This window comes from Anolis carolinensis, chromosome 3 (assembly GCF_035594765.1).
Source record: "Anolis carolinensis isolate JA03-04 chromosome 3, rAnoCar3.1.pri, whole genome shotgun sequence".
Lineage (NCBI taxonomy): Eukaryota > Metazoa > Chordata > Lepidosauria > Squamata > Dactyloidae > Anolis > Anolis carolinensis.
Genome location: NC_085843.1, coordinates 178041216 through 178067553, shown reverse-complemented (window position 1 = coordinate 178067553; position 26338 = coordinate 178041216). Strand labels below are relative to the sequence as shown.

The window sequence follows — 26338 nt, the reverse complement described above, 5'->3', positions numbered from 1 at the left end:
TGACTATTAAAATGTGTTTTACTCCCCCCCCCCTTCAAATGTAGTTTACCAGGAAATAATAACTAAATATGACAAGCCTGGGCTAGATATGACAGGCTTTAGCTAAAAATATGTTTCTCTTTTTCATCTTTTGCACCTCATGCTTTTATGCAGCATATAAAAACTCTTCTCCTGACACCAAGAACCACTGACCTCATTGCTGACGTCCCTGGATCTTTAAGCTTGCTTGTATAACTTGAAATAAAGTTAGGGTTTGGAAACCCTAATGGTCAAGGTGATTGGGAAGCAAAGAAAGACACAGATTGTGTTTCTTTATGACTTAGAGAAGAGAGGGAATTTGGGGTAATTTTAGCAGGTGGGCTGCATGTATTTATTTGAGTTCTGTTTTTGTGATAGCTGATAGAAGTTTAAAATGGGTAAGATGTTTCATTATCTCACAAAATCTGGAGTCCCAATATTCTGAATTTGAAGATGGAACGTACTAGAGGTCTGCAAAATACACTCATATATTAATTTGAAGGAACTGTGTTTTTCTCATTGCTTGGTTCTGTAGAAAATGCTTCCCAGAGTGAACTCAGAGATCTGCATTCCGAATTCAATCTTTTGAAACAGGTCAACCATCAACATGTCATCAAACTCTATGGAGCTTGCAGCCAAGATGGTAAGTGCCAGCACTACACATGGCTAACCGTCTGAGCAAGAGATGGGCGAATTCCCAGAATGCGTATCACAAGAGAAGTACTTGAATAACAAACTCATCAGTTGGCAAGATCACATTTGAACACAAATTGGCCATCTGTTTTGACTTCTCATCTGGCAGAGTCATTATTCTGGCCTGATTCTCTTCCTTTGCTGTGGGCCCATAACACTGCCATATGTGTACATTTGGTGTCATTAAACTGATATTTGAAAGATCAACATAATTAATTGCTGTGAAAAAAGGAATAGCTAAACAGTGATTCTAATAAAAATAGACTGGGTTCTAATTATAGAGATCCCTATAAATATAGGGATCTACAAGGGTATTGCCATCTTGGATTTCAAAATTCACACATGATAAGACCCTGATACATAGGGTATTGTCACTATAATGGTGGTGCTATTGCCACTAATTGTATACATTTTCACTAAGAGAAGAATGCACAAACAAACTGCTACTATCTTTATCCAACTTCTCCATTCACTTGTAGAAGCATGGTATAGCCATAGAGGCATATTATTAACCTGGTACCATGGGTATTTATCTGAACAGCTCTGATGAGGATTGCTGTTGCATAGCAACCATTTCAAATTTGAAGTGAAGCGTGTCATGAGGAACTGCAATCATATTTAACTTATTCACGTAGTTATATTGTAGATTTGTGTAGTAGTAGACTAAGTAAAAATCCTAGTTTCTGAACTTAACTAGAATTGCTATTTAGCCATAGTCATCAAATGTTAGCTATTGCACAAATACACACACACACACTATTGCTCTGCACACTATATGCATTACTATGTTTTTGTTCAGTTCAGAACTAAGAGAACTAAGTACCCCTCTTCTCTTTACTTCTTTAAACAAAGAAGGCTTCTACTTCTTGTGACTGCATATTTAAGTGGTGTTCCATGAAATCTCCAAAACCATTGAGGTTGGATTTCATACGATTCCTCGTGGTCATGGAAGTGAAACTTCAATGCTTGATGTAGCCCTAAAGCAGGGGGTGGTTAATGGTGGTTAGTGGGCTGTATGCATAAATTGGATCCAATTTTTATGGCCTCTAGTTCTCGAAGTCCCCACTTTTCCAGTGTAATTGTCGGACAATAACTGCTCCCAAACAGAGGCGGTCCAACCACCAGGCAAGGGACACACTTGCCTGTGGCGCCATCGTCAGGGGGCGCCGTTGAGGCCCTGGGAGGATGGCACCACCCCCACCTCCTCCTCCTCCTTTCCAGGCCTTCCTATGGGGGGGTGGGGCCGCGCAGCCTGGCCTGTCCCTGTGCCATGCGGCCCCGCCCCTGTGGCCCCGCCCCTATTCGAGGCCAGGGCTGCGAATGAGGCCTGTCTGAAGGGAAGGCTGCAAGCACCGCCAGGCCCTTTCCCCTTGCCTTCTGCCTTGAGGGAAGAGGGCAGCCCTGGGCTCAATGGCTGCCGGGCCAAGAGAACCGGGGCCCTGGACTCATCAGATCCATTTACTACTGAAATGTGGGTAGGGGGGAGGGGTTAAACAATAACCAAGAGCCTCCAGGAAAACTGGAGCTCCCTCGTGCTCCCGCTCCACCTCTGCCTCACTTTCCCTCCTCCCCCTGCCATCCAGCCCCCCTCCCACTACCTGGTGCCCCTCAGGTGCATCTATATGCAGGCTCCGAGGCAATTTGGCACCAATTTCCCTGCCCCCTACCTGAGGGGTGCATCTATATGCATCCTGCTCTGCCCCCCCTCTCTTCCCTTCCCAGCTGAGCCCTCTGCAAGGCTATTCAATGCTAATCAAGGCAGCCAATGGCAACATTAGGAATTGTGGAGGTTATTGGAAATAATAATCAACCAGTGTTTAAAAAAACTCTAAATAAATAAAGTAAATAAAGAACAACACTCAGAAGACAGGAATTCCAGACACAAAACAATCAGGGACAGCTAACACCTCCCAACAAAGGATTCCCCAAGGCAGGAAGCAGCCAGGTTTTGGAGCTGCAAGACTATTTAATGCTAATCAAGCTGGCCAATTGCAATGTTCACACTTGCCTCAAGCAGAAAAGAGTTCTTTTTCCCTCCCTGGACATCATTTCACAGATATATAAACCCCACTTGCCTAGTTTCCAACAGACCTCACAACCTCTGAGGATGCCTGCTATAGATATGGGTGAAACATCAGGAGAGAATGCTACAGCCCTCCGTTTCTATTTCATGTCATGGGATTTTAGGTGAATATTTGGTATATGCATGAAGGAAAGCCGGCAAAGGAGCTGGAAAAAGCCTTCTGCAGCTCCTCTTCCTCTCTCTCCCCCCCCATCTCTCTCTCTCTCTCTCTCTCTCTCTCTCTCTCTCTCTCTCTCTCTCTCTCTCTCTCTCTCGAGTTGATGGTGGGGCCGCCTTCTCTGGAGGCTTGAAAGCAGGCATGGGCCAACTTCAGCCCTCCAGGTGTTTTGGACTTCAACTCCCACAATTCATAACAGCCGGTAGGGAAGGAGGGAAGGCCCAAGTTTGCCCATGCCTGCTTTAAAGCAAAAGCCGGATGGCCACCTGTTGATTGTGTGGTTCCTAGAGTGCAGCTTTCTCCCATACTAGGATCTTACGACTCCTTAGGAAACTTATCGGGTTTCCTAGCAGTTTGAATACATGCAAATGTGAGTAGATCAATAAATACTGCTCTGGCAGGAAGGTAATGGTGATCCATGCAGTCATGCCGGCCACATGACCTCGGAGGTGTCTATGGACAATGCTGGCTCTTCATCTTAGAAATGGAGATAAGCACCAACCCACATATTTGGACACAACTAGATTTAATATCAGGGGGAAACCTTTTACTTATATTTATTTATTCTGTATGTCACCTTTTCCCCTCTAAAAATGCTCCAAAGCAGAGAATATGCATTAAAATAGCAACAATTTAGAAAATGTGTTAAAAACTAGAAGTTGTGCTAATTAGCATTATTGTTAGGATACTATATTTTATTTTTGATATTACTATTAATGTATACTGTATACCAATAAGCATTAAAATAGAATTAAACCTACAAAGGAATCATTAAAACAAATTTAAAATACATGAAACATTACCCAACACAGATTAATGGTACAAGACACACACGTGCAAACAAGATATTTATTTTTATTTCATTAATACACATATCTATATCTTCCAACTCTATTATTCTGTTCTGGATACAACACATTGAGTGATTCTTCTTCAACAAGAAGCCTATTATCTTTGCTATTTATCTCCATGGCTCTTTTCTCCCACTCTCTCTGCACTGGGTTATCTGAGTCCACACTGCAATATAATCCAGTTCAAAGCAGATAATGTGGATTATCTGCCTTGATATGGCTGTGTTATATGGCTGTTTGAAAGGACCATCAGGGCTGTTCCACACAGCCATATATAACCCAGAATATCAAGGCAGAAAATTTCACAATATCTGCTTTGAATTGGGTTATCTAGGGTTCTCTCTCTGGCCCCTTCCACACATAGATGAATAAAATCCCACATTTTCTGCTTTAAACTGGAATATCTGGGAGTGTGGACTCAGATAATCCATTTCAAAGCAGATATTCTGGGTTATATGGCTGTGTGCAAGGGCCCTCTCTCTTTGCCTCCTTGTCATGTTGCTCAACTGACCCATGATTTGCATTTCTGCCTGCTGTAGCATGCAGAAGGAATGCCCAGCTTGCCAAAGTTTATATGCCACTTAGGTCCCTTCCAGACGGGACCTATATCCCAGGATCCAATCACAAATTTTCTGTTTATCCCAGATTATCTGGCAGTGCGGACTCATATAATCCAGTTTAACATAAAAAGCCTAGGCTGGGATCCTATTTTCACACCCTGCTCCTTTGGATCTTGATGATGATGATGATGATGATGATGATGATGATGATGATGATGATGATAATTTGTGTGTTGTCATGACCAGAATCAACGCTTTTATTTTTCAGTGATTGGTTTGGGGGGGGGGGGGGCAAAATTTCTGTTCAGCTATACTTGAAAATTACCTTGGACCGCCTCTGCTCCCAAAGCATGCAAAACCACATAAGAATATTTCAGCCACACCTTCACGAGCAGCTGAGAACACTATACTACCTCAAATACATCAGCTTTTTTCTGCAGTCTTTTTCAATATGATAGGAAGTGTGAGACAACAAGCTGGGTCACAACAGCCATCCATCTGTGTGCCCTAGGATAAAGTACAGTATTTTATCTACCCTGATGAGATTCCATTGTGGAACAGCAACTGAAATTGGGACTGTTTTTTCTTTTCCTACTAAAACTAGAATGCAGTACCTTCTTAAGGGGGCCTAAATGAACTGGTTGGTATAGTATGTGCTGTGGAAAAGGCAGAATGATGGCTCCTAGCCAGTTAACTGGTGTGGATGATTTTTGTATGGGTTTGCTTCCCTACAAACTTGCTGTACTAAAGACAAAGCAGACGGAGGCCCCTTCTACACTGCCCTATATCCCAGGATCTCATCCCAGGTTATCTGATTGGAAATGGATGAGTCTACACTGCCATATAATCTGGGATAAGTAGATAATCTGGGGTCTAATCTGTGATATAGGGGCAGTGTGGAAGGGGCCTGAGAACAGCCAACAGTAAGGAAGCAGGCAAGGTCTCTGAGGCTTCTTTTACTCTGCCATATATCCAGGTTATCAAAGTAGATAATACACATTATCTTCTTTGAACTGGATTATCTGAGTCTTCATTGCCATATAATCCATTTAAAACAGATAATCAGGATTTTATATGATAGCATAGAAGGTGCCTGAGGACACTTCCACACAGCCATATACCCCACAATATCAAGGCAGAAAATGTGGGATTTTATTAAGCTGCATGGAAGGGGCCTGAGAAGCCAGAGTTTGATTCTTTGCTTGGCCATGAAAGCTCACTGGATGACAAGTCACATTCTCTCAACTTTGCCATCTGATATGTTTGCTTTTGAATCAATATATATTGGAAGTGATTTGAAGGCACACAGCAATCACAATTCAGGAGTAGTTTTCAGTGGGGCTTACTCCCAGCTAAATGCATAAAGGATTGTAGCTATTGATATCATCATAGGCCAAGTACGATTGTCTTCCAAAGGCAGTTAAAAAGACTGAATCCATATCCACTGCTCTTGAGCCAGTCTGTAGCTAGGGACTTCCAGATTTCACAGTCATGCACCCATCGTCACTCACCAATTGCCATGGGGCTTTGTTTGGTTTGGTTTGGTTTGCTTGGAAAACACCTGTGCATGAATTCGTTGTATGTGTGGGGATTGATGCACAGCGACGAAATAATAATATTCAGTAAACATTGCACTCAAAATTGTTTGCTTTTGAATTAGATTGCAATCATAAATCTATTTATAATGAAGTAGTCCCTACTCAGCTTGGGGGATTTCTGTGTAAATACGGATAGAACTACACTCATATAATAGGGGTGAAATAAACTTTGGGCAGAGGCTTCTTGTTTAAAAGGAAAAGTTAGAGAGCATCCTGCTACTAAATTTGACTGCTTGACTCTGGAGAACATGTTAACATGATTCTGCTTCTTAATTTTCCCCAAAAGGGCCTTTGTATTTAATAGTGGAATATGCCAAATATGGGTCCTTGCGGAGTTTTCTGAGAGAAAGCCGGAAAGTCGGAACCAGCTACATAGGAAGTGATGGAAACAGGAATTCTAGCTACTTGGACAATCCAGATGAGCGAGCCTTAACCATGGGTGACTTGATTTCATTCGCATGGCAGATATCGCGTGGAATGCAGTACCTTGCTGAAATGAAGGTACAGTGTCCACCACTTCTGCTATATTTTCTAGTATTTACAATAGCAACCATGCTTGTTAAATTCTTTTATTTACTCTTCCTAAAGCTTGTGCATCGTGATTTAGCAGCCAGAAATGTCTTAGTAGCAGAAGGGCGTAAAATGAAGATTTCTGATTTTGGTCTGTCTCGAGATGTTTATGAAGAAGATTCTTATGTCAAAAGAAGCAAGGTAAACTGGACAGTGATTAATACTTGATATTCATTTGATTTGTTTATCTGGAAAAAAATCACATTTGTAAAGAATATATGAACATAGAATGCTCTCTCTCTTTTTCTCTTATCTATACTAAACGTTTACACTATTTCAATACTGATTTACAAGTCCTGGCTGCCTCCCATTGTTATCTTTCCAGTCTATAGATTCCAGGCTATCCTTTTGAGAAAGCTCTAGTGCACTTCCCTGAAGTACCGTATAGCTTTTCTAAAGAGATTTCTGTATGTCTTCCTGAACAACAAATCCCAGGTCCCCCTATGGGGGGTACTTGATACTCCAGAGCAGTGGTCTGGAGTGGGTCCCTAGATGTTTTGGCCTTCAACTCCCAGAAATCCTAACAGCTGTTAGACTAGCTAGGATTTCTGGGGGTTATAGGCCAAAACACCTGGGAGTTGGGGACCCACAGATTGAGAACCAACTTCTCCAGAGGATACGACTCTAAAGACTGCTGGGCCAATTTCTGACTTACCGTATATACTCGAGTATAAGCTGAGTTTTTAGCCCCCTTTTAAAGCTGAAAAAATCCCCCTCAGCTTATACTCGAATGTGAGTTGTGAGAATTGAAGTCCAAAACCCACGTAGGGCCCAAGTTATCCATGCTTGTTCTAACCTGGAGGGAGTTGTGGGAATTGAAATCCAAAACCCCTGGAGAGCCCAAGCCTGCAGCCCAAGGGCTGGTGAAAATAATCCTTGGAGATGGCAAGGGCACGCGCGCCGGTGGCACCAGCCTCCTTCTCACGCCATGAGACTTGAATTAACCATTTCTTGGGTGGCTCATTTTCCTTGGCTAAAATGGACCTTCATGGTTAATTCCACAATGTATCAGCTTCCAGTGACTTACATCTGAGGAAACCTGAACCCTGTGTAAGAACTAGAAGCCAGCAACTTCTCATAATTGTACTATATCTGGAGACTACTGTGTTACCATCACAGACAAATCAAGTGTGAACATAGTTCTCTCTTTCTCTTTCTCTTTCTCTTTCGCTCTCTCTCTCTCACACACACACACACACACACCACACTGCCAGTGAACTGCAATTTTATTATCTGGCTCATTTTTGTTTTCACGGGGATTCGTTTCTTTCATACTTGGAGTTGTACCATGTGGTTACCAGCAGTTATTTGCCAGTTTGGCAAGCATCTTACTCCCCTTTAAATCAGTTGTACTTTGCTTGTCACAGTTAATTACTTTCAGCTGCCCCAGAATTGTCAGATTTGATTAGAATACATAGCCGTGTTCAGCATATTGTATGATTTCATTTGCAGGGTGGCGAAGAGTGTTATGAAGAGTGTTAAGCTATACACATATGGAGATAAGAGACAGGAAATCAAACTTTAAACTGTATTTTAATAGGTAACCATATATAAATCTCCTGAGCCAAAAAACATATAAAATGGTCTTTCTCAAAGTTATAGTGTGATCACTACATATTGGAGAATGTTGTTTCTTGTTTGTTTTATTTAGAGCTTGCATTTCTTTGGAATTCAAAACATAATCAAATAGAATAGCAGTCACACGCTCTGAATGCATCTACACTGCCCTATATTCCAGAATCTGATCCCAGATGTTGACTCATAATCCAGTTCATAATCTGGGATCAGATCTTGAGATATAGGCTAATGTAGATCCAGCCTGAATACACAAAAGTTTTCAAAACATAATTTCAGTAATGTAGGCTATGAACATTTAAGGTGCATCTACACAGCCTCACTACTGAACTGTCACGTTAACTGTTTAAAAGCCTCTAGTGTCTGATCTAGTGTCAGATCCCAGATTATCTGCTTTGAATTGGATTATTTGATAGTGTAGATTTATATAAATATAATCCATTTCAAAAACAGATAATGTAGGATATTATATGGCAGTGTAGAGCCAGCCTAAAGTCCTTTCTATAGTCATATAAAATCTAGATTATCTGCTTTGAATTGAATTATATAGCAGTGTAGACACATATAATCTAGTTCAAAGTAAATAATATGAATTATATGAATTGATAATTTGGATTATATGAGGCTGGATCTTCACTGCCCTAGATCCCAGGATATGTTCTCAGATTATCTGCTTATCCAAATTATCTGGCAGTGTAGACTCAGGCCCCTTATACACTTCCACATAATCCAGATTATGAAAGCAGAAAGCAGATTACTTTTATATGTAAGTGCAGAAGGGGCCTCATAGGAGCTGATCCCAGATTATCTTCTTATCCCAGATTTTATGGCAGTGGAGGCTCATATAATCCAGTTCTTGGGATATAGGACAATGTAGATCCAGACATAGTTTCAAAGAAATAAGAGCAGGTTAGATTATTCTGGTGTAAAAGATTTGGCAGTTATAAACTCTGTTGGTTTTTTAGACTGTATAAATTATTAACCTTCACAGGTATGCTGAAGAGGTTTTGTTAAGAGCTCAAAACCCGATTGCATTCGTAGTAGGAAAGAAATGGGTTCTCATTATTTTGTTTGGTCATGTATCACAGTCAGTGTTCCTATCTACATTTTACTAGTTCTGCACTAGTTCTTTCAAAACAATCACATTTTAATGATCACTGGGAACAAAAGTAGTATATTTAAATTGTACAAAGTTTTCATTCTTTCCCTTGATCAGCATAATGGCCATTGCCCTGCACATCACAGTAGTGAATGAGATTTTCCTGCTTCTTGCAGGGGGTTAGACTGGATAGCCCGCAAGGTCTCTTCCAACTCTACGATTCTATGATTCTATGAATCTACTTTTTAAAAAGAGAATATTTACTCCACTCCTCAGTTACAAAGGCACTCAGAGCTGCTTACAAAATGTCAACTTGCCCTCAGACTTACAGTGCCTATAAGATCAATAATTATTACATAAATATTACATAAGATATGATGTTGCTGTGTCTTGCTGGCTGTCACCCTCCCACTTGAATTTTTCCTGGCAAAATTTGACAGTAATATGCATGTATAAGTAAGATGTAATGTGGCTCCATCTCAAGTACCTTTTACTGTAATACAGAAAGAGGGAGAGACACTCTGAAAAAAAATTGTGTACATGTAGGTGATAACTTGTATCAGAGAAATGTGAAAGGAGTGAAATGTCTATGACATTAAGTAGTGCTAAACAGTATTTGTAAACAAACAGCAATTACCCTCTTTTTTTCTCCAGGGTCGGATACCTGTAAAATGGATGGCAATAGAATCTCTCTTTGATCACATCTACACAACACAAAGTGACGTGTAAGTGCATATAGTTAGTTGGTCTATCCATGATTCCTGTTACATATCCTTATTGTTACACCCATCCTGTGCAATACCACCTCAGTCTCCAGAGAGCTTTTTTGCCCTATTGTAGAAAAGAAAATAAGTAATCGCTGACTGAAAGTTCAGGACTAAAACCTGGTTTCCCAAACAAATTCAACGTCTTTCCTTAATAAAACAGGTATCATATCCCAGATAGCTGCAATTCAGCCTTTTCCTGAGAGACCCTGACCTTCCAAAGCATCTTGCATACTGCATTCTTTCAGACAAAAATACTGTTCCGTTGGGAAATACATGTTGAAATGGCTTGCTGGAAGCTGGGCAAACCTTCACTTCTCCAGATATCCAAACAGTGCAAAGTAGGAGTTACTTTATCTTGCACAATGGGAATGATTTTGTGTAGTAACTGAATGGTTCATACTCAGTTGCTGTCCTTTGGATTGACTTCTATGCTTGTTTGGATGCCTCCGTAAAAGCTCACACATTTTGGGCCCTGACTGAATGAGCTGAAAGTTAACATCTGTGTCTGAGCAATGGGTAGAATAGTCACTCAAATTGTCTTGCAACATACTTGACCACAAACCATCTTTCATGTCCTCTATATTTGGCTCTCCAGTTCTTTTTCTCTGTCTGCAGCAAATTCCTCCAGCCTCAGTTAGTCTGTCCAATGTCCAAACAGTGCTGTAATACTGGGAGAATGGTGAAAGAGAAAGATGGATTCACTGCATAATCATTAGAATGTTAGTCTTATTCCAGCATTTATTACTGTATAGAAGTGGGGGGTGCGTGTTCAATCCCCATTTCCCCCTTCACTTCCTGTGTTGATCAGAAAAGTCTGAAGAGGAGCTTTATGGCAATTTGATGAACACAATTACAATGTTTCATGCTTTCAGAAACCTTGGTAAAGGCAGTCGTGTGGTGCTCCTTAACCACATTAATTTCAGTACAATTACATTCCCCTTTCAGATTTTCCCCACAAACATGAGGAGGAAGGTGGACTGGAGTATATATTTCCTACACTCCCTCTATTTTTCTACATAAATGAAAGACCAAACAGGATTTTTCAAATGAAATTTCTACTGTTTAACTTACAGGACACCCATTTATTAGTCTGTCACAGTCCATTTTCCTTGAGACCCACAGTGTCTTTTCAACAAATGACAAAGCATAGCTCACTAGGCAAATTTGATTCCATAAGTGTCTTCTGATTTTGGTGCTTCCGATTTGAGAAGGAACAGATTTTCATTTTAGAACAATTATGATATAAGATGATGTCCCATACCACATTTTCTCTTTTGAGTGGCTCCTAATTAAAGGTAAAGACTGCTAATTGGAGAATGCTACCCACATAGTTGAATCTATCCATTTTTCTTTCATTAGTACCTTGTTTTAGGCTGGATCTACACTGCCCTGTGTCCCAGGATCTGATCCTGGATTATCTGGTTTGAACTAGATTATACGAGTCTACACTGTCAGATAATCTAAGATAAACAGATAATCTGGGATCAAATCCTAGGATATAGGACAGTGTAGATCCAGCCTTACTCTTTCCTGCTTCTGTTAGATTCCATAACTAATTGCTAAAGAAAATAGCATTTGCATAAAAAGTCAGGGTTTTTTTAGTGTGAAAGTGTCATCAGGGATGTGGGAGAGAGTTGTTCAAGCGAAAAAAATATGCAATTTGAGGGATTGTGCTTGGTTCTGGGCATACAGGAGAATAGTTTTGCACACAGTAAATGTCTTACTCATATTCCTGTAATTTGAGGGAAAGGTAACCACAGAATACTAACAAGTAGCTATTTTGAAATGTAATTAAAATGTCTTGTATTGAGAATGTCTTCTCAGCAAGTGGTGAAGGAAATGTTAGCCTGGTTGTTTAATCTGCATTCATATAGAGAACAACCTCAGGCTTAGTAGCAAAGCAAACCAATTATTCAGGAGTATTGACATTCATTTAGTGCTTATAAACATCTCTCTTTATGAGTTCTCTGGAGTTTTTCATCTCTTTGGGGGCTTTTGTGGAGATTTCCAGTGGTAGATTCTCTAGAGTGCCAGATGCCAAAGAAAAACCTAGAATTTTGGGACAGGGTGTCTACTGAGGATCTCAAATCTAGACATATGGAAAGACCAGTAATCTGATTCAGTATAAGGTATTGTTCTATGTTCTTATGAGTTACAGTTCAATATCAGGAGGGATGTTTGTTTTCCATTCTGTCCTACCAAATCTTACGTTTCTTTATTAATAGGATGAAATCCTGTTGCAGTCAGATGGCAGAAAATGCTATGCTTAACCATCCTGGTCAAGAATAAGCTTGTCATGTAGTGTTGAGTAAGAATCAGCAATTGACTATAGCTCATATTTTATTTATGGCCACATTTCCATGTATATTCCCACTGTTTGGAAAAAAATCACTAATTTTTAGGGAGAGACTAATACTCTTCTTAAACCAGTCTCCAAGAAATTACTCCTCCCCTACTCCCCACAGACATGTTTACATACTTGACTAACACAAATGTGCATAATTGGCTAAAAATGCTTTTTTGTATATTTCCAGACTTACAGCACTTGTTCCCAAGAGTCATTTATTGGTTTTTATTGATATTACAGAACGCAGAACCACCCAACACTTTCATGTTTTTGTTTAAGTGATGAGCATTGCAATATGCCTGTTGCATTATGGAATGTAGAGCAAATACCAAATCAAGTTCTGTGCAAGCTGCACTGAAATGAGTGAAAATGACACATAAATATTACAGTGCTATAATTTACTCATACACCCTAAGGAGTATTAAAGTTACTTGCATAAACAAGAGACCACAGCAGTGGTCTTCACTGGTCCCATTCATTTTGATAGTAAATATTGGAAAATGTTCTAGTGAATGAGACCCCAAATTAAACATTCAAAAAGCAGCTGGAGGGTTATGAAAAATTGCCAGTGTTAAATACCTTCTTACTACTTTTTGAATATAAAATCAAAAAATAAGTAAGAGACAACTTGTATATTAAAGTTACAGTGACTCAAATCACTACAATTTACAGCATGAAACGGAATTTTGTAACATGATCTTCTGCAGCATGGGCATAATATTTTTGAGCTTTAAAAAGAGAAATTCCTCTAGGGCTCATGAGGGGGGTACTTTTGCCATGCTTCCCCAGACCAGTTTATACCCATAAGAGATCTTTTTTTCAAAACAGGAAGTGACTGGAGGTTTCTGGTTTTGTTTCTCTTAAAGCCATTTCTAGGTGTAAAATGACAAGGAGAGCCCACAAAGCTTGATAAAAATCCCTGCAAGCTTCCTGTGTGGAATTTGGAGATATAAAGGTTTTTCTATTAAAAAAGAAACTAAAAATGTTTTTGGACCCTGGGTGGGACTAAGGACCACAAACTGCTTGTGAGCTGCACTTTACCCACTCATGATACACACTATGGGGGGAACCGTAAATCCTTTAAACAGCTCAGACTTTATATAAAGTATATATCCTGATGTAAGTGTTGTTTCTTTTCCCCCGTCAGGTGGTCATTTGGAGTTTTGCTGTGGGAGATCGTCACTTTAGGGGGTAACCCCTATCCAGGTATTGCTCCCGAGAGACTCTTTAACCTCTTAAAAACAGGCTATAGGATGGAAAAGCCAGAAAACTGCAGTGAGGAAATGTAAGTAACATCAAAGGCTAGGATTCCAGAGAATTGTTTAGTTGACTATATAAAAGTATTCATCTTAATCTTGTAAGAGCAGGAGGATAGCTAGCTAACAGTACACAAATACTAGCATGATTCATTTCCCCATTTTAAGAAAGTAGTATATTGGCTCAAACACATTTTAAAATACCATTGCAAAAGTGTGTGTTATAGCTTTTATGTGTGAACTCTTGAGACATGTAGTCCCCTTTGGCACTGCCATATAAAATCCAAATTTTCTGCTTTGAATACGGATTATCTGATTAGATAATCTGGGTTATATGGCAGTGTAGAAGGGACCTGAGAAACATGTGATGCTTTTTTTCACATGACCAGAGCTTGGAAATTAAATAAAAAAAGCTTAGGGTCCCAAAACCTAGATAGTTTAGTGTAAACCAGTGTTTCTCAAATTGTGCTCCTCCAGGTGTTTTTGACTTCAGCTCTCACAATTCCTAAAATTATCTTATATGTTACTGTCAACAACACCATTGTTATTTAGTTGCAAATTGTTTTTTGCTTTTTGAAATCTGTCTCAAGATATTGCTGAATTTTGCCAATTCTATGAAACATAAATATTTGTATAATTTATTGCTTTTCATCATCAGTTTTCACAGTTTTATTTTTTGCCTCACCTTTTTAATTTAAGAGTATACAGCTAAATTTCTCCTGTCAAACACTAGATAAGGACCCTTGATATCTTCTGGGGTGCACAAATCATACCATGGCATAATAAAATAGTGTCCCTTATATAGACTGATAAAATCTATGTTTCCTTTCTGAAATTTTGGGGAATGTTTTCGTATTATGGATGTTGACTATCAGTAGAGTATTTGTGGATACAAAGGGCAAACTATCTGATTTTAAAATATTAACCGGCATCACTCCTGTATTATCAGGTATAAGATTGCAGTCAAAAGGGATAGAAACCTGCTTTAGAAAAGAAAGAACAAAAATTTATTTTTTCCAGGAAGCAAAACCATATATCCTCATGATGCCAATTTGTGTGCATGCTTGTATTTCTGTCTTTGGTCAGTGATTCTTTTCATGATTTCAGGACACTTGAACTGTGTTATTTGCTTCACAGTGCAATCCTCTGTCTGTCTGTTTGTCTATCTGTCTGTCTACCTATATACCTATGTCAAAGTATTATATATGTTTGATCACAAAGGCTGTTGTTTAGATGAAGTGACCCTCTGTGATGTCACTGAGAAAGAAAGGTGACATGTGAGTTAGAGCTGTTCAGCAGTGGAACTCTCTGTCCTGGAGTGTAGTGGAGGCTCCATCTTTGGAGGCTTTTAAACAGAGGCTGGATGACCATCTGTCGGGGGTGCTTTGAATGGAATTTCCTGCTTCTTGGCAGGGGGTTGGACTGGATGGCCCATGAGGTCTCTTCCAACTCTATAATTCTGTGATTTCTATGAAATATTTTTTTAAAAATATACTGAAAGTAAACCTTGATCCTGCTTCTTTTTAGAGAACATATAGCTGAAGACACAGAATAAGTCCTTGATCAATATAAAGTTTCTTATGTATATTCTTACAGGTATAATCTGATGCTTCGCTGCTGGAAACAGGAACCAGATAAGAGACCAACATTTGCTGAGATCAGTAAAGAGTTAGAGAAAATGATGGTAAAGAGCAGGGTAAGTGGGGTTTTTTTTATAGCATTGTCATTGTGAGAACAGATTTTCCAAGACATGATGCTGTATACAAATTATTGGGTAAGACTTTATTTTATACATTGTGCCAGTTTTCACCTCCCATGTTTGAAAAGAACATGCTTAGTTGAGAAAGCCATATTTGGGGAATTTCCTGGGGATATATTTCCTCTAACAAAGCAAAATACCCGGAGGGCCAAAGTTTGCCCATGCCAGTGTTAGAAGAACTACAAATGCCTAGAAAAGTATTCTCTAGAAATCTCTAGGTCTTCCAAGACAACTCAATAGTGGAAGCTGATAATTGAATAATGCTGGAGAACCCAGAAATTCATAGAGGGAACATATCAATGAAAACCGTAATTAGATTTGTCAAAGTGAACCGTGTATGTATGTGTGTGTGTGTGTGTGTGTATGTGTGTGTGTGTGTGTGTGTGTGTGTGTGTGTGTGTGTGTGTGTGTGTATATATATATATATATATATATATATATATATATATAATTATAATTATTATTATTATTATTAAACTTATATACCGCTACTCCCAGTTTGGCTCGGAGCGGTTTACAAAAATAGATTAAAACAATACACTTGGCTTTAAAATAACAATAAAAACAACAATAAAAGCAACAATAAAAACAGACATAGCCCCAAGTTTTTCACCCATTGAACGCTTGTCGGAAGAGCAAGGTTTTGCAGGCTTTCCGAAAGGCAAGTAAGACTTAGGTGGTTCGAGTTTCCACTGGCAAGGCATTCCATAATTGAGGGGCTACAATCGAGAAGGCTCTCTGCCTAGTAGAAGACAAATTATAAGTCCGTATGTTAGGGACTTCAAGCAAATTTTGGTCTTTGGACCGAAGTAATCTCTGGGGTTGGTAGGGGGATAAGCGGGCCCTCAGGTACGCTGGCCCCAGACCATGTAAGGCCTTGAAAGTTAGTACCAGTATCTTGAAAGTAATCCGGTACTCAATCAGTAGCTAGTGCAGCTGCTGAAGAATTGGGGTGATACACCACCTCGCCGGCACCCCGGCGAGAAGACGAGCCGCCGCGTTTTGCACCAGCTTCAATTTCCGGATCACTGACAGAGGAAGGCCAATGTAGAGGGTGTTACAGTAGTCGAGCCTCTAGATGACTGTCGCCTGGATCACCATCGCCAGGTCGTTCCTAGATAGGTAGGGAGCCAGCCGCCTAGCCTGACGTAGATGGAAAAACACAGATCTGCTCACAGCAGAGACCTGGGCCTCCATTGTGAGCAGAGGGTCCAATAAGACACCAAGACTTTTTACAGAAGATGATGGACGTAGTGTCTCACCATCCAGGGTAGGCAGCTGGATCTCCCTCCCACCCGGACGGCCCAGCCAAAGGATCTCCAGCCCAGCCAAAGGATCTCTATTGAATGTTTATGGGTTACAATCCATTATATCTCCCAGTATTTCAGCCCCTTCAAGAATCCCTGTGTTTTTTAAGCCCATTTCTTCTCTTGGCTACTACTCACTCCAGTTCTTTTCCAGACTCCTGTTCCACACTCCCTACAAGTGATGTTGGCAGGCTTTGGGTCCTTGTTAGTCTTGGAAAAAGAGAGCTGATGGTGAGCAGCAGCTGCCAGGAGCAACAGGCTATCACACCACAGCAGTCCTCTTAGTGTCTTGGAGTTTGAAGAAGGAAAAATAAGAGCTTATTTTTCTCCTGTCACATTCTGCCCCTGTTGAAAATGGAATTGGGGAGAATTAAGACCTCATCCCACAATGGGGGACAGGGGCGGACTTTAGATGGACTTTATCTTAGAAGAACATCATTGTGAGATGAGTGTTCCTAGTCAAGTTCTCTGTTTCCAGCATAACCTAGGAAAGGCTGTGAAGTGGGGAGATAAACCTTTTCTTGCGTCATTCCTGGGTGCCAGAAAAAAAAAACAAATGTTTTTTCCCCATCTAGACAAGATTATGGGGATTTTGTATATCTTGTGATTTTTCACATTTAGGAACTTTTTATGTGACAAAATTTTCATTGTGTGTGCTTATGTAAAAACAAAGTAAAAATAGGAGCACTGGCCTTTTCTCTAACGTTGAATCTAGATTTTCTGCAGTGTTTGAATATTTTTGATGGGAAGAGGTCCTTCTTTCTTATGTTTAAACACGAATCTTCTTTCTACCCAAAACCTGAATGCAATAATTCTCCTTGGTGTCTCAATAACATCTCAAACACAAGAATGGCATGCCATTTTGGCAAAATGCATTCCTTGGAGCCTCATTCAAATTATAACTACAAGGTGTTTCAAAATGTTGGATTCAATTTGAAATATGTATATCTCTGCAATCACAAACTGTACATGAATGAAACACCACTTGAAAGGATGGGGCATAGTGTTTCAAATATTTACCGCCAACTATTGCTAGATGCCTCTCTCAGTGCACAAACAGTTGCTAGGATCAATCACTTGCAAGATGGTGACCCTGCAATATTAAGGCGTTTTGTGTTCTGCAGTTCAGCAAGACTGAGGCTTCTTCTACACTGTCATATAAAATCCAGATTATCTTATTTGAACTGGATTGTAGCACAATATAGATTCATATAATCCATTTCATAGCAGATAATGTGGATTATCTGCTTTAATAATCTGAATTATATGGCAGTGTAGAAGGGCCCTGAATTCATAATGGTGGTATAGTATGATTTTCAATGGCATTTTGGCATTGATGCTCCAATGCTTAGGAGCATTCATCATTGGTACCGTCAGTCTGAGAAAACCGTTTATGTCAAGGGGAAAGCACATTGGGTCCATCATTTTGAAATACCCTGTATTAGCACTGCATATGTATAGCTATAATAAAGTGTTTCAGTATGAAGTGTGCTTGGTTCGGGATTTCTGCTACTTTCTGTGTTTTTTATTTTTAAAAATATCATCTGGGATGGCTCCAAATATACTTTTCATGGTTTTGGGGGTGGGCATATTTTAAAACATTGTTTAATTATGCTTTACTTCTCCAACCCTGGGGTTTCCCAAGCTTGTTGTTACTTTACTCTTTGTTTCAGCACCCCCATATTGTTTTGCTTGAGCAGTACCAGTCAAGGAAACAAATGAAACTTTTGCACAAAACGTTGCATTGCAAGTGTTTTTTGTTCAGTGCTTTCCTCTCAATTTTTCCTCAATGTATGCCAGGAAATGACCAGTCTAGTTGATGAACTGCTTCTCACTACCTTTTAAAAATACATCAAATCTTTTATTTTATTCTTAATTTCTACCCATTCTGTTCCTTATCTTGCCTGGTTTTCATCTCTCTAAAATCAATCAGCATTCTGTGTGCTTACTTTGAACTGTATAACATGTGTTTGCATCCCTTAGAGATTTCCCCCATTAGGTATATTTTTGTTGTTCTGTAAACAGAGGCATTCCCCAAACCTGTGGATTCACACATCTTGTACATGTATTTGGGCTTGATATTCAAATGTTAAATCATCAAATATTTTACCCCCGTTTATGACAGTTTCTGAAACTGCATGAGACAAAGTTTTGCCCTTACTTATTCTGGCATACATTTATTATGGTTCCTGATTACTTGTATAAATGCAGTACTTCTGGAGTAGCTCCTCTCATGTTGAATGAAGACTTGGCCAGAGAAGCTTCCTTGCAGTGCTGATAATTTTACTCAATTCTCTCCAGCCCTTCTGGAAGAGGCACAAGATGGAGGGGAGGAGGCAGAGTTTTCACATTTGCCTGCCAGATTTACTATGTTAACTTGCTGGCAAGGAACACAACTCAGAGAGTAGTAATTGAGCGTACCTCGAACGAAACTTGTTTAGTGTTACTCCAAACAAGTGTGTCTCCAAGGATACTGCTCTTTCAGAAAGCAGAAGCTGGTGATCTCACCAAAACCGAGCATTTAGTTCCTCAGTTTAAGAAATGCAAGAAGAAGTGAGAGCCAAAGGACTGACTGCTGTGTTAACTATCCTTTTTTTTTCTTTGTTTGCTTAGGACTATTTAGACCTTGCTGCTTCCACTCCCTCTGATTCGCTGCTTTACGATGATGGACTCTCAGAAGAGGAAACGCCCCTCGTGGATTGTAATAATGCTCCCCTCCCTCGAACCCTTCCTTCCACATGGATTGAAAACAAACTCTATGGTAGAATTTCACATGCATTTACTAGATTCTAGCAACACACACCCAAAGTGATTTTCTTCTTCACTGTCTTCACGCTGTCTGTATTACCTTTTAGAATATTATTTGTCTGAATGAATCCAATCAAAATTTGCTTGGCAAGGTTTTTTTTCCTTTCATTTGTCACTGTCAAACTCTGCATTAGGCTCTTACTTTAGCCGTTTTTTGCAGCTGTGTTTAAAATTTTTTAAAAGGATGTGAAAACACGTAACATGAGTAAATTGTATGATGAAAAAATCTAGATCAGGGAAGAACTCTCAGGGGATGTTTTAAAAAATATATTGAAATCCAACTAAAACTATACTTTTGTCTATACAAGTGTTGGGAGCATTTAAGTGCATCATAATATTTGGCATTTTTCATTGCAAGCAACAAAGACTTTTTTACTGCTTGAAGATTTGGGGTGTTCCTTGTGTTTCACTGTTAAAGGATCCATTCTTGTTTTTATTCTGATGGATTCCTGAACCCCAACTGTTGTATGTATATTTTAAGTCCCAGTCAGCCATGGCTGCTTACTAAGTAGTGGAACTCCGGGTGGGAACAAGAGGAAGGAAAGTTGGAAGAATCAGCTTACAAAGTGGGGCAAAGGATCAGAGTAGAGCAAGTGCAGCTGTGTAGCTGTTTGGAAGCTGAACTGGAGGGGACCACATGAAAGCCACCTCTCCTGTTTTCACATGCTTTTGGTTTCTCATGAAAATGTCAGCATCTAAGCCATGTTTTGAATGTTGTCGCAAGTGTTTTAAAAGGAATGTGCTTTAATATTGTGGTGGTGAGATGGACAGTAAAGACGGTTCTTGCCAAAACTCCTACTATTTTGTCTCATAATTAAAGCTTTCTACCTTCTATTAATGCTTTTAAATTACTTCCACCCAAAGCCATCTAGGTTTTCTCCTTTGCCATACTTTTGATTTGTCAGCACCAAGGTACTGATTTGGAGTCTAATCCTTGAACTCCATTTCTTAAATTCATATTTAGATCTTTGAACTAATGGAAATGTTTTAAAATAGCTAAATGATAGACTGACCCTGTTGAGGCCAAGGAGTACTTTGGATGACCAGTCCAGACTATAGCTATTATATTTAGAAGAGACCCTTGAATTAAGTTTTCTTTGTGAGTGTCTTATATTGGGTCCTTGCAAGAAGTGATCCAGGATTTTTCCCAAACTAGATTCAAGAGGAGGAGGAAGACTTAAGAGTCAGATCGGACATTCATGAACTTCAGTGGTCCCTGTGGAAGTTCTTCCAGGGCCCCTGCTGTTTAAAGAAAATACTATATATGTGTGTGTGTTTGTGTGTGTGTGTGTGTGTGTGTGTGTATCCTATTGACTTTGATGAGATAGTGTTTTTAGGCTTGATGCATGCATGCTAAGTGTTTAAACTATTCCAAATTGGCAAGTATGTAGGCTTATTACTGCTCTGAGCACTTTATGGACCACAGGAATACTCCACTGCAATAACCAAGCTGCTGCTGTATTCCCATGAAATATAACATTCTGAGATCCAAAGATTTACCAGGAGCAAACGTCTTAGCTTGTACTGGGATATATCAGAAGAGCACTTTATTTATTTAATTTCCATGGTTTGGCCTTCACTACAACTTGTGCTTCAGTGCCTTTGAAACACAGTTCTCTATTTGATTGTTGTTTTTTTTCAATGGAGGGATGTCTTTTGTAATTTGGCTTGTAATTTTTGAAGGGAGTTTTGCCAAGGGCCTTACTGTCTGCACATGAAGTTTTGGTTCTTCAGTGCAGAAAAAATTATCTGTTTTCATTTTTAGGCATGTCATACCCGAACTGGCCTGAGGAGAGCCCCGTTCCACTCACAAGATGCGATGGCCCTAAGTCTGTGTTTTCAAGATATGCAAATGATAGTGTATATGCTAACTGGATGATTTCACCCTCAGCGGCAAAATTAATGGACAAGTTTGATAGTTAACAGTTTCTTGGTGCAAGGTAACGAATTCAGGAGGGAAGCGAATGTCCAAAGAATAGCCTTCCCCTTGGCTTATTCTTTGTCGATTAACAACTGGTTGTGAAACAACAGGAATTTCTAGAATGGGAAACTTTCCCCCCACTTTTTATCAGTTCCTGAAGTGTTTTTTTCTTTCTCTTTCTCTCTTGTGATCAATACTGTATTTGCTATAATTGACTTTCTCCCTTTTTTGAAGGCATATCAAACTGGGTCACATCATAATACTAGTGCTTGGTTAGGTTTTTTGCCATACTCCAAGTTGTCCCTTTTGGTCAATTTGTATTAGTTGTGGCCACCGAATTCCATGCTTACAGTATTCAGGGCACAGGCTCGGTGCTAGAACTGCCACAAAGGGTGTGGGGGTGAAATGTTGTTGTTTCATTATCAACTGTTATTTCTGTGGTCATTGCTAAGGAAAGGCAAATTGATCAAAGCAAGAAGCACAAATTATATGACGGGAAAAATTTTCTCCCATAATCCTGAGCTTACCCTGCAGTTAAGTGTTACCATGTTGTTGGTAGCAAATCCTAAATTAAAGGGGATTTGGGACCAAGAGCTTTAAACAACTCAACTTGATGTTGAGGCTCAACATTTGATGACTTGGAAATATATAAAAATACATTGTTGTACCTGATGGGAAAACAGATGTGTGTTTTGTTTTAAGTCAGGGTTAAACTCTTCTTACCTTTAGCACAATGGAAAACTTTGATACCAGATATACTTGTAACAGAGACTTGATCTCAGAATGCCCTCCTGACACAATTTACTTTCATTCCTGTCCATTTCACTGACCTTTCAAAATCTGCTCAGGATGTTTTGAAATGACCTAGCATAAAGGGACTCGGTTTGTAGTCATGCCTGGTGAATTTCAGCCCTTTCAGGTCAAACTCTGAATTTCTGGCACCCACTGCACAACTAATGGGGCAGCACAGAGATAGGACTGGCTCCCTTTTAATTATGGGAATAAGAACTGGCAATGCTTTCCCTTGGCCATTCAATTGAATACTATGAACCAGTGTTTCCAATATCACAGTAAAAGATGTTTTCAAACCATGATAAAATGGAATCCCTTATCTCAGTCACAGCTAATATTGATCTCTAGGCCATCCAGTTTATTGTGGTGAAAATAAAGGAGTTTTCTGGAGAAAGCATTCGTTCCCAAAGCCAGACCATATTTCTCAAAGCACAGTTAACAGATAGGCTGTGCTTCATCTCTATTTGTTCTTGAGAAACTTTAGGATACACGGTTCTTTTTTTTTGTGAGTCATGCATAGGCAAACTTTACTCTCTTTTTGTTATTTTTTCTCTGTCCATCTGGAAAATGTGTCTAAGGGTTTGCTCGTTTTTTTGAGAAGAGAGTAAAGCTAATGGGTGTGATATTTTGAGTATGGTGTTTTGGAAGTTGATCTGACTTGCAGAGCTTAGCTGAAATAGTTAGCAGACATGGCTTTACATTTTTGTATCTTGTTCGTGATCTCATGATGTTAAAAAAGAGAGAGGGGTCATTTTTCTAAAGAATGCTGGAACATTAACCCACTATGTTTATCCTTTTTGGATATGCTTGTGTAATCAAAAGTTATACCAAAGTATTGCTTCTGTCTCTTGGGTTTCTGCTGTGTAATTCTATGTGTCTCCATTAAATGTCCCAGTTATTCCAGAAATCAATGAGTCAGATTGCCAAAACCTGTAACCACTCCTTTTACATGAGAGATCTCAGCACCTCACTGGGAAAAACGGTTTGAAAATAAGATTGTTCTCAGACAAAGGGGCAGGAGAAGGTTTCTTTTTGTAAGCTAACTATTACGCTAGACACTGTGTTTACAGAAAAAAAACTGCCTACAGAGATGTGAAACAATCCTCAGTATACTGTAACAAGCAATCATCTCAAATAATAAAAATGTAAATGTTCAAACTGGCTGTTTCATTGTTGTTGAAAGAACTTATTTATAAATAAGGTAAAGGTTTCCCCTGATGTTAAGTCCAGTCATGTCTGACTCTGGGGGTTGGTGCTCATCTCCATTTCTAAGCCGAAGAGCCGGCATTGTCCGTAGACACCTCCAAGGTCATGTGGCCGGCATGACTGCATGGAGTGCCGTTACTTTCCCGCCGGAGCGGTACCTATTGATCTACTCACATTGGCATGCTTTCGAACTGCTAGGTCGGCAGGAGCTGGAGCTAACAGCGGCCACTCACGCCACTCCCGGAGTTTGAACCTGGGACCTTTTGGTCTGCAAGTTCAGCAGCTCAGCGCTTTAACGCACTTTGCCACCAGGGCTCCTTACTTACTTATAAATACTTATGCTCAAAACAGCATGCATTGCTCATGACTGAGGATCCAGCAAATGGAAGAAACTTCAAGTAGACCAAGCAAGGAATCTTTGTTATACCAATCACCCAAAGTAAAAAATGTATGAGTTCTATTAAAACATTATGGATCTACCTCATTTCGTCTTTTAAGCAACTAGCAGACCTGCTCCCACTAAACTACAAATCAACTTTGCATTCTTCCCATTCTACATTTACCTTTCTTTGTGTGTGATTTTAAAACATCCTTCTGCCAGTATCACCTATATGCAAAATGCTTTTCTTGGGAGTATTCACAACTGCCTAAATTTCCAAGAAGCAATAGTTTCCAAAGTAAATCACCTTCTGTGCAGAATAGCCGGATTGTTGTCTTATGGGATGTAATTACCCCAGTATCTCTCTCTTGATACTTAATGGTTATTCTCTATTCTTTTCTAGAAGAACATTGTTCCTGTCCTTCAAAATGATAGTAGTTACTTCCTGTCCCAGCACCATCCTTTATCTTTGGCTGTTTATTTTAGTCTGGGTACAGATACAGATGCAGCCATACATTTGTGTGAACCACATGCAGGACCTTCAGAAAAGCCCTAAGAATTAAGGTTAGACCCATGCACTGTAACAAACAAGTGTAGACCTTTTCCCCAAACTACTACTTGCCTAAAAAGTACAGTGGCAGTTTAAGAATATGAGAAGTACACTTGCCTGTATAACATTAACCAGTAAGGGGCAAGTACAATTAAACCATCTCTAACTCTACCTTGTGTTCCCAGCAGATGTATAGTGCACCTGATGGTAGAGGTAACAGATCATCAGACAGTATTTATTTAATTATTTATTTATTTCACTTGTATACTGTATTTCTCACCCCGGTTGGGGACTCAAAGTGGTTTCCAAACATATTATGGCAAAATTTATGTCTACATAAAACCATAATGACATACAATTATCAATTAAATCATAAAAACACAATAGCATTAACATTAAAACATAGAGTTAAAACATATTGATTTAATACAATTTTTTCAAGTACAGTGACCAAAACTGTACTTAGTAGTGTAGTTTCACCATAGTTTTTTTTATAAAGGCAGGATTTTTTTCTCCTAATTATTCCTAGCATCAGAATAATTGCAGAATGTACATATTAGTGCAATGTCAACTGAAATCCCATCAGTGTATATGTGAAGATGAGACTTTTATGTTGCTGTTGTTTCGATTTATTTAAACTGAACTTTCATTTGCCAATTCGACATCTAATCTCCCAATTTGGAGGAACTCTTGGAGGTCTTCACATTACATTTTTGTTCAAATTGCCCTAAATAGTTTGAGCATCAATCCAATTACAAGTTCCAGTTAAAATAGACCTACTTGAACCATCTGCTGGTTATAGAGAAAATGGCTTTTCTTCTCTACCTTAATTTCACAGTATAGTCTGTCAGGTATTTCTCAACTCACTATTTTTCCCAAAGTCTGAATAGCAACAGTTAGAAAAATCTGTCGGTCCTCACTTTCCCTTAAAATTTGGATTCAGTATCAAATAGCTGCTGAGTAGTTTTCAGTTCTCTATGCCAAAGAGCTCACAGGTTTATCTGTACATATTTATCATCAACTTTGTCCAAGTCACTAGACACCAAGGCAAACTGTGTACTATTTTGCTGATTACCAAACCTTATTCCACCACACTTCATGGACACAATTTGTCCTGCAAATCAAAAGTAGTACAGGTTGTTAAAAACAGAAAAACTAAATACAGAAGAACTGATGGGTGTTCAGGGTAAGAAGCTGATTGCAACAACTGTACCAATCCTTGATTCGGGAATATATCCTAACACAGGCAGTATGTGAAATAATGAGAAAATTATTTCCTTTTCTATGTCCTGGATCAAGCAAATAATCAAGAAAAAAAGGTAAATAGGCTGTCATAATCTATTTTGTTTCTTTTATCAAGTGCTTTGAAATGATAAAACTTAGTATATTCTGAATTCTCAGTACTTTTATAATTGCAAATATATGACAGAGCAGCTATTTTTTCCTTCTAGAATTAATGACTACATTGGGCTTCTTTGCACAATAAATGATTACAGGCACTTCCGTGGATATTAAATCATACTGGCTATGGGGAAAGCAAAGGAAGCTTGCCTTGGGAGAACAATCTATTCAATCTCCTCTCTTCTGCCAGAGTTAAATAGCACATCATCTAGTTATCTACCTTTTCACATCCACCCCATTGGATATAGGAAGAGAACGCTTGTCAGCTAATAAACAAACCCTTGTTACGACATGAGGGGATACAAAAGACAGAAATATTCACCAAGCTATTTATTTCTCTAGCCATTTTTATATATAAATACCTCATTTATTGGAAAACATAATTTCAGTATGAAGAAATGCAAAAATAAAATATCCATGCACTTTCTTTTCAAGCTTTTGTGAGCATAGATCTTTGATATTTTTAATTGATGCAGGCAAAGACCTGTGGACATAGATGAAAGACAGAAAGCAGAGCATTTGTTTACACCCCCCCCCCCTTTCACAGTAGTGGTTTGTAACTCACGTTCACCCAATTTCATTTATTTCCCAATGGGGAAGTACTCCAACCATTTTGGTACGCTTGTAGCTATGTCAGTCAG

General features: G+C 39.2%; 1 protein-coding gene across 1 annotated transcript in view; it reads left to right on the top strand.

The window, feature by feature from the left end:
- The window catches only part of ret (ret proto-oncogene), a 167513-nt gene extending 144194 nt beyond the window's left edge, over positions 1-23319 (top strand). Inside the window, exons 13-20 of the mRNA XM_062975848.1 lie at positions 554-661; positions 6247-6461; positions 6549-6671; positions 9859-9929; positions 13466-13603; positions 15171-15270; positions 19254-19401; positions 21214-23319. Of these exons, the coding sequence (XP_062831918.1) occupies positions 554-661; positions 6247-6461; positions 6549-6671; positions 9859-9929; positions 13466-13603; positions 15171-15270; positions 19254-19401; positions 21214-21371 (1061 nt within the window). The 3' untranslated portion in view covers positions 21372-23319. The remainder of the gene's footprint in view (positions 1-553; positions 662-6246; positions 6462-6548; positions 6672-9858; positions 9930-13465; positions 13604-15170; positions 15271-19253; positions 19402-21213) is intronic.
- The last annotated feature ends 3019 nt before the right edge of the window (positions 23320-26338 follow it).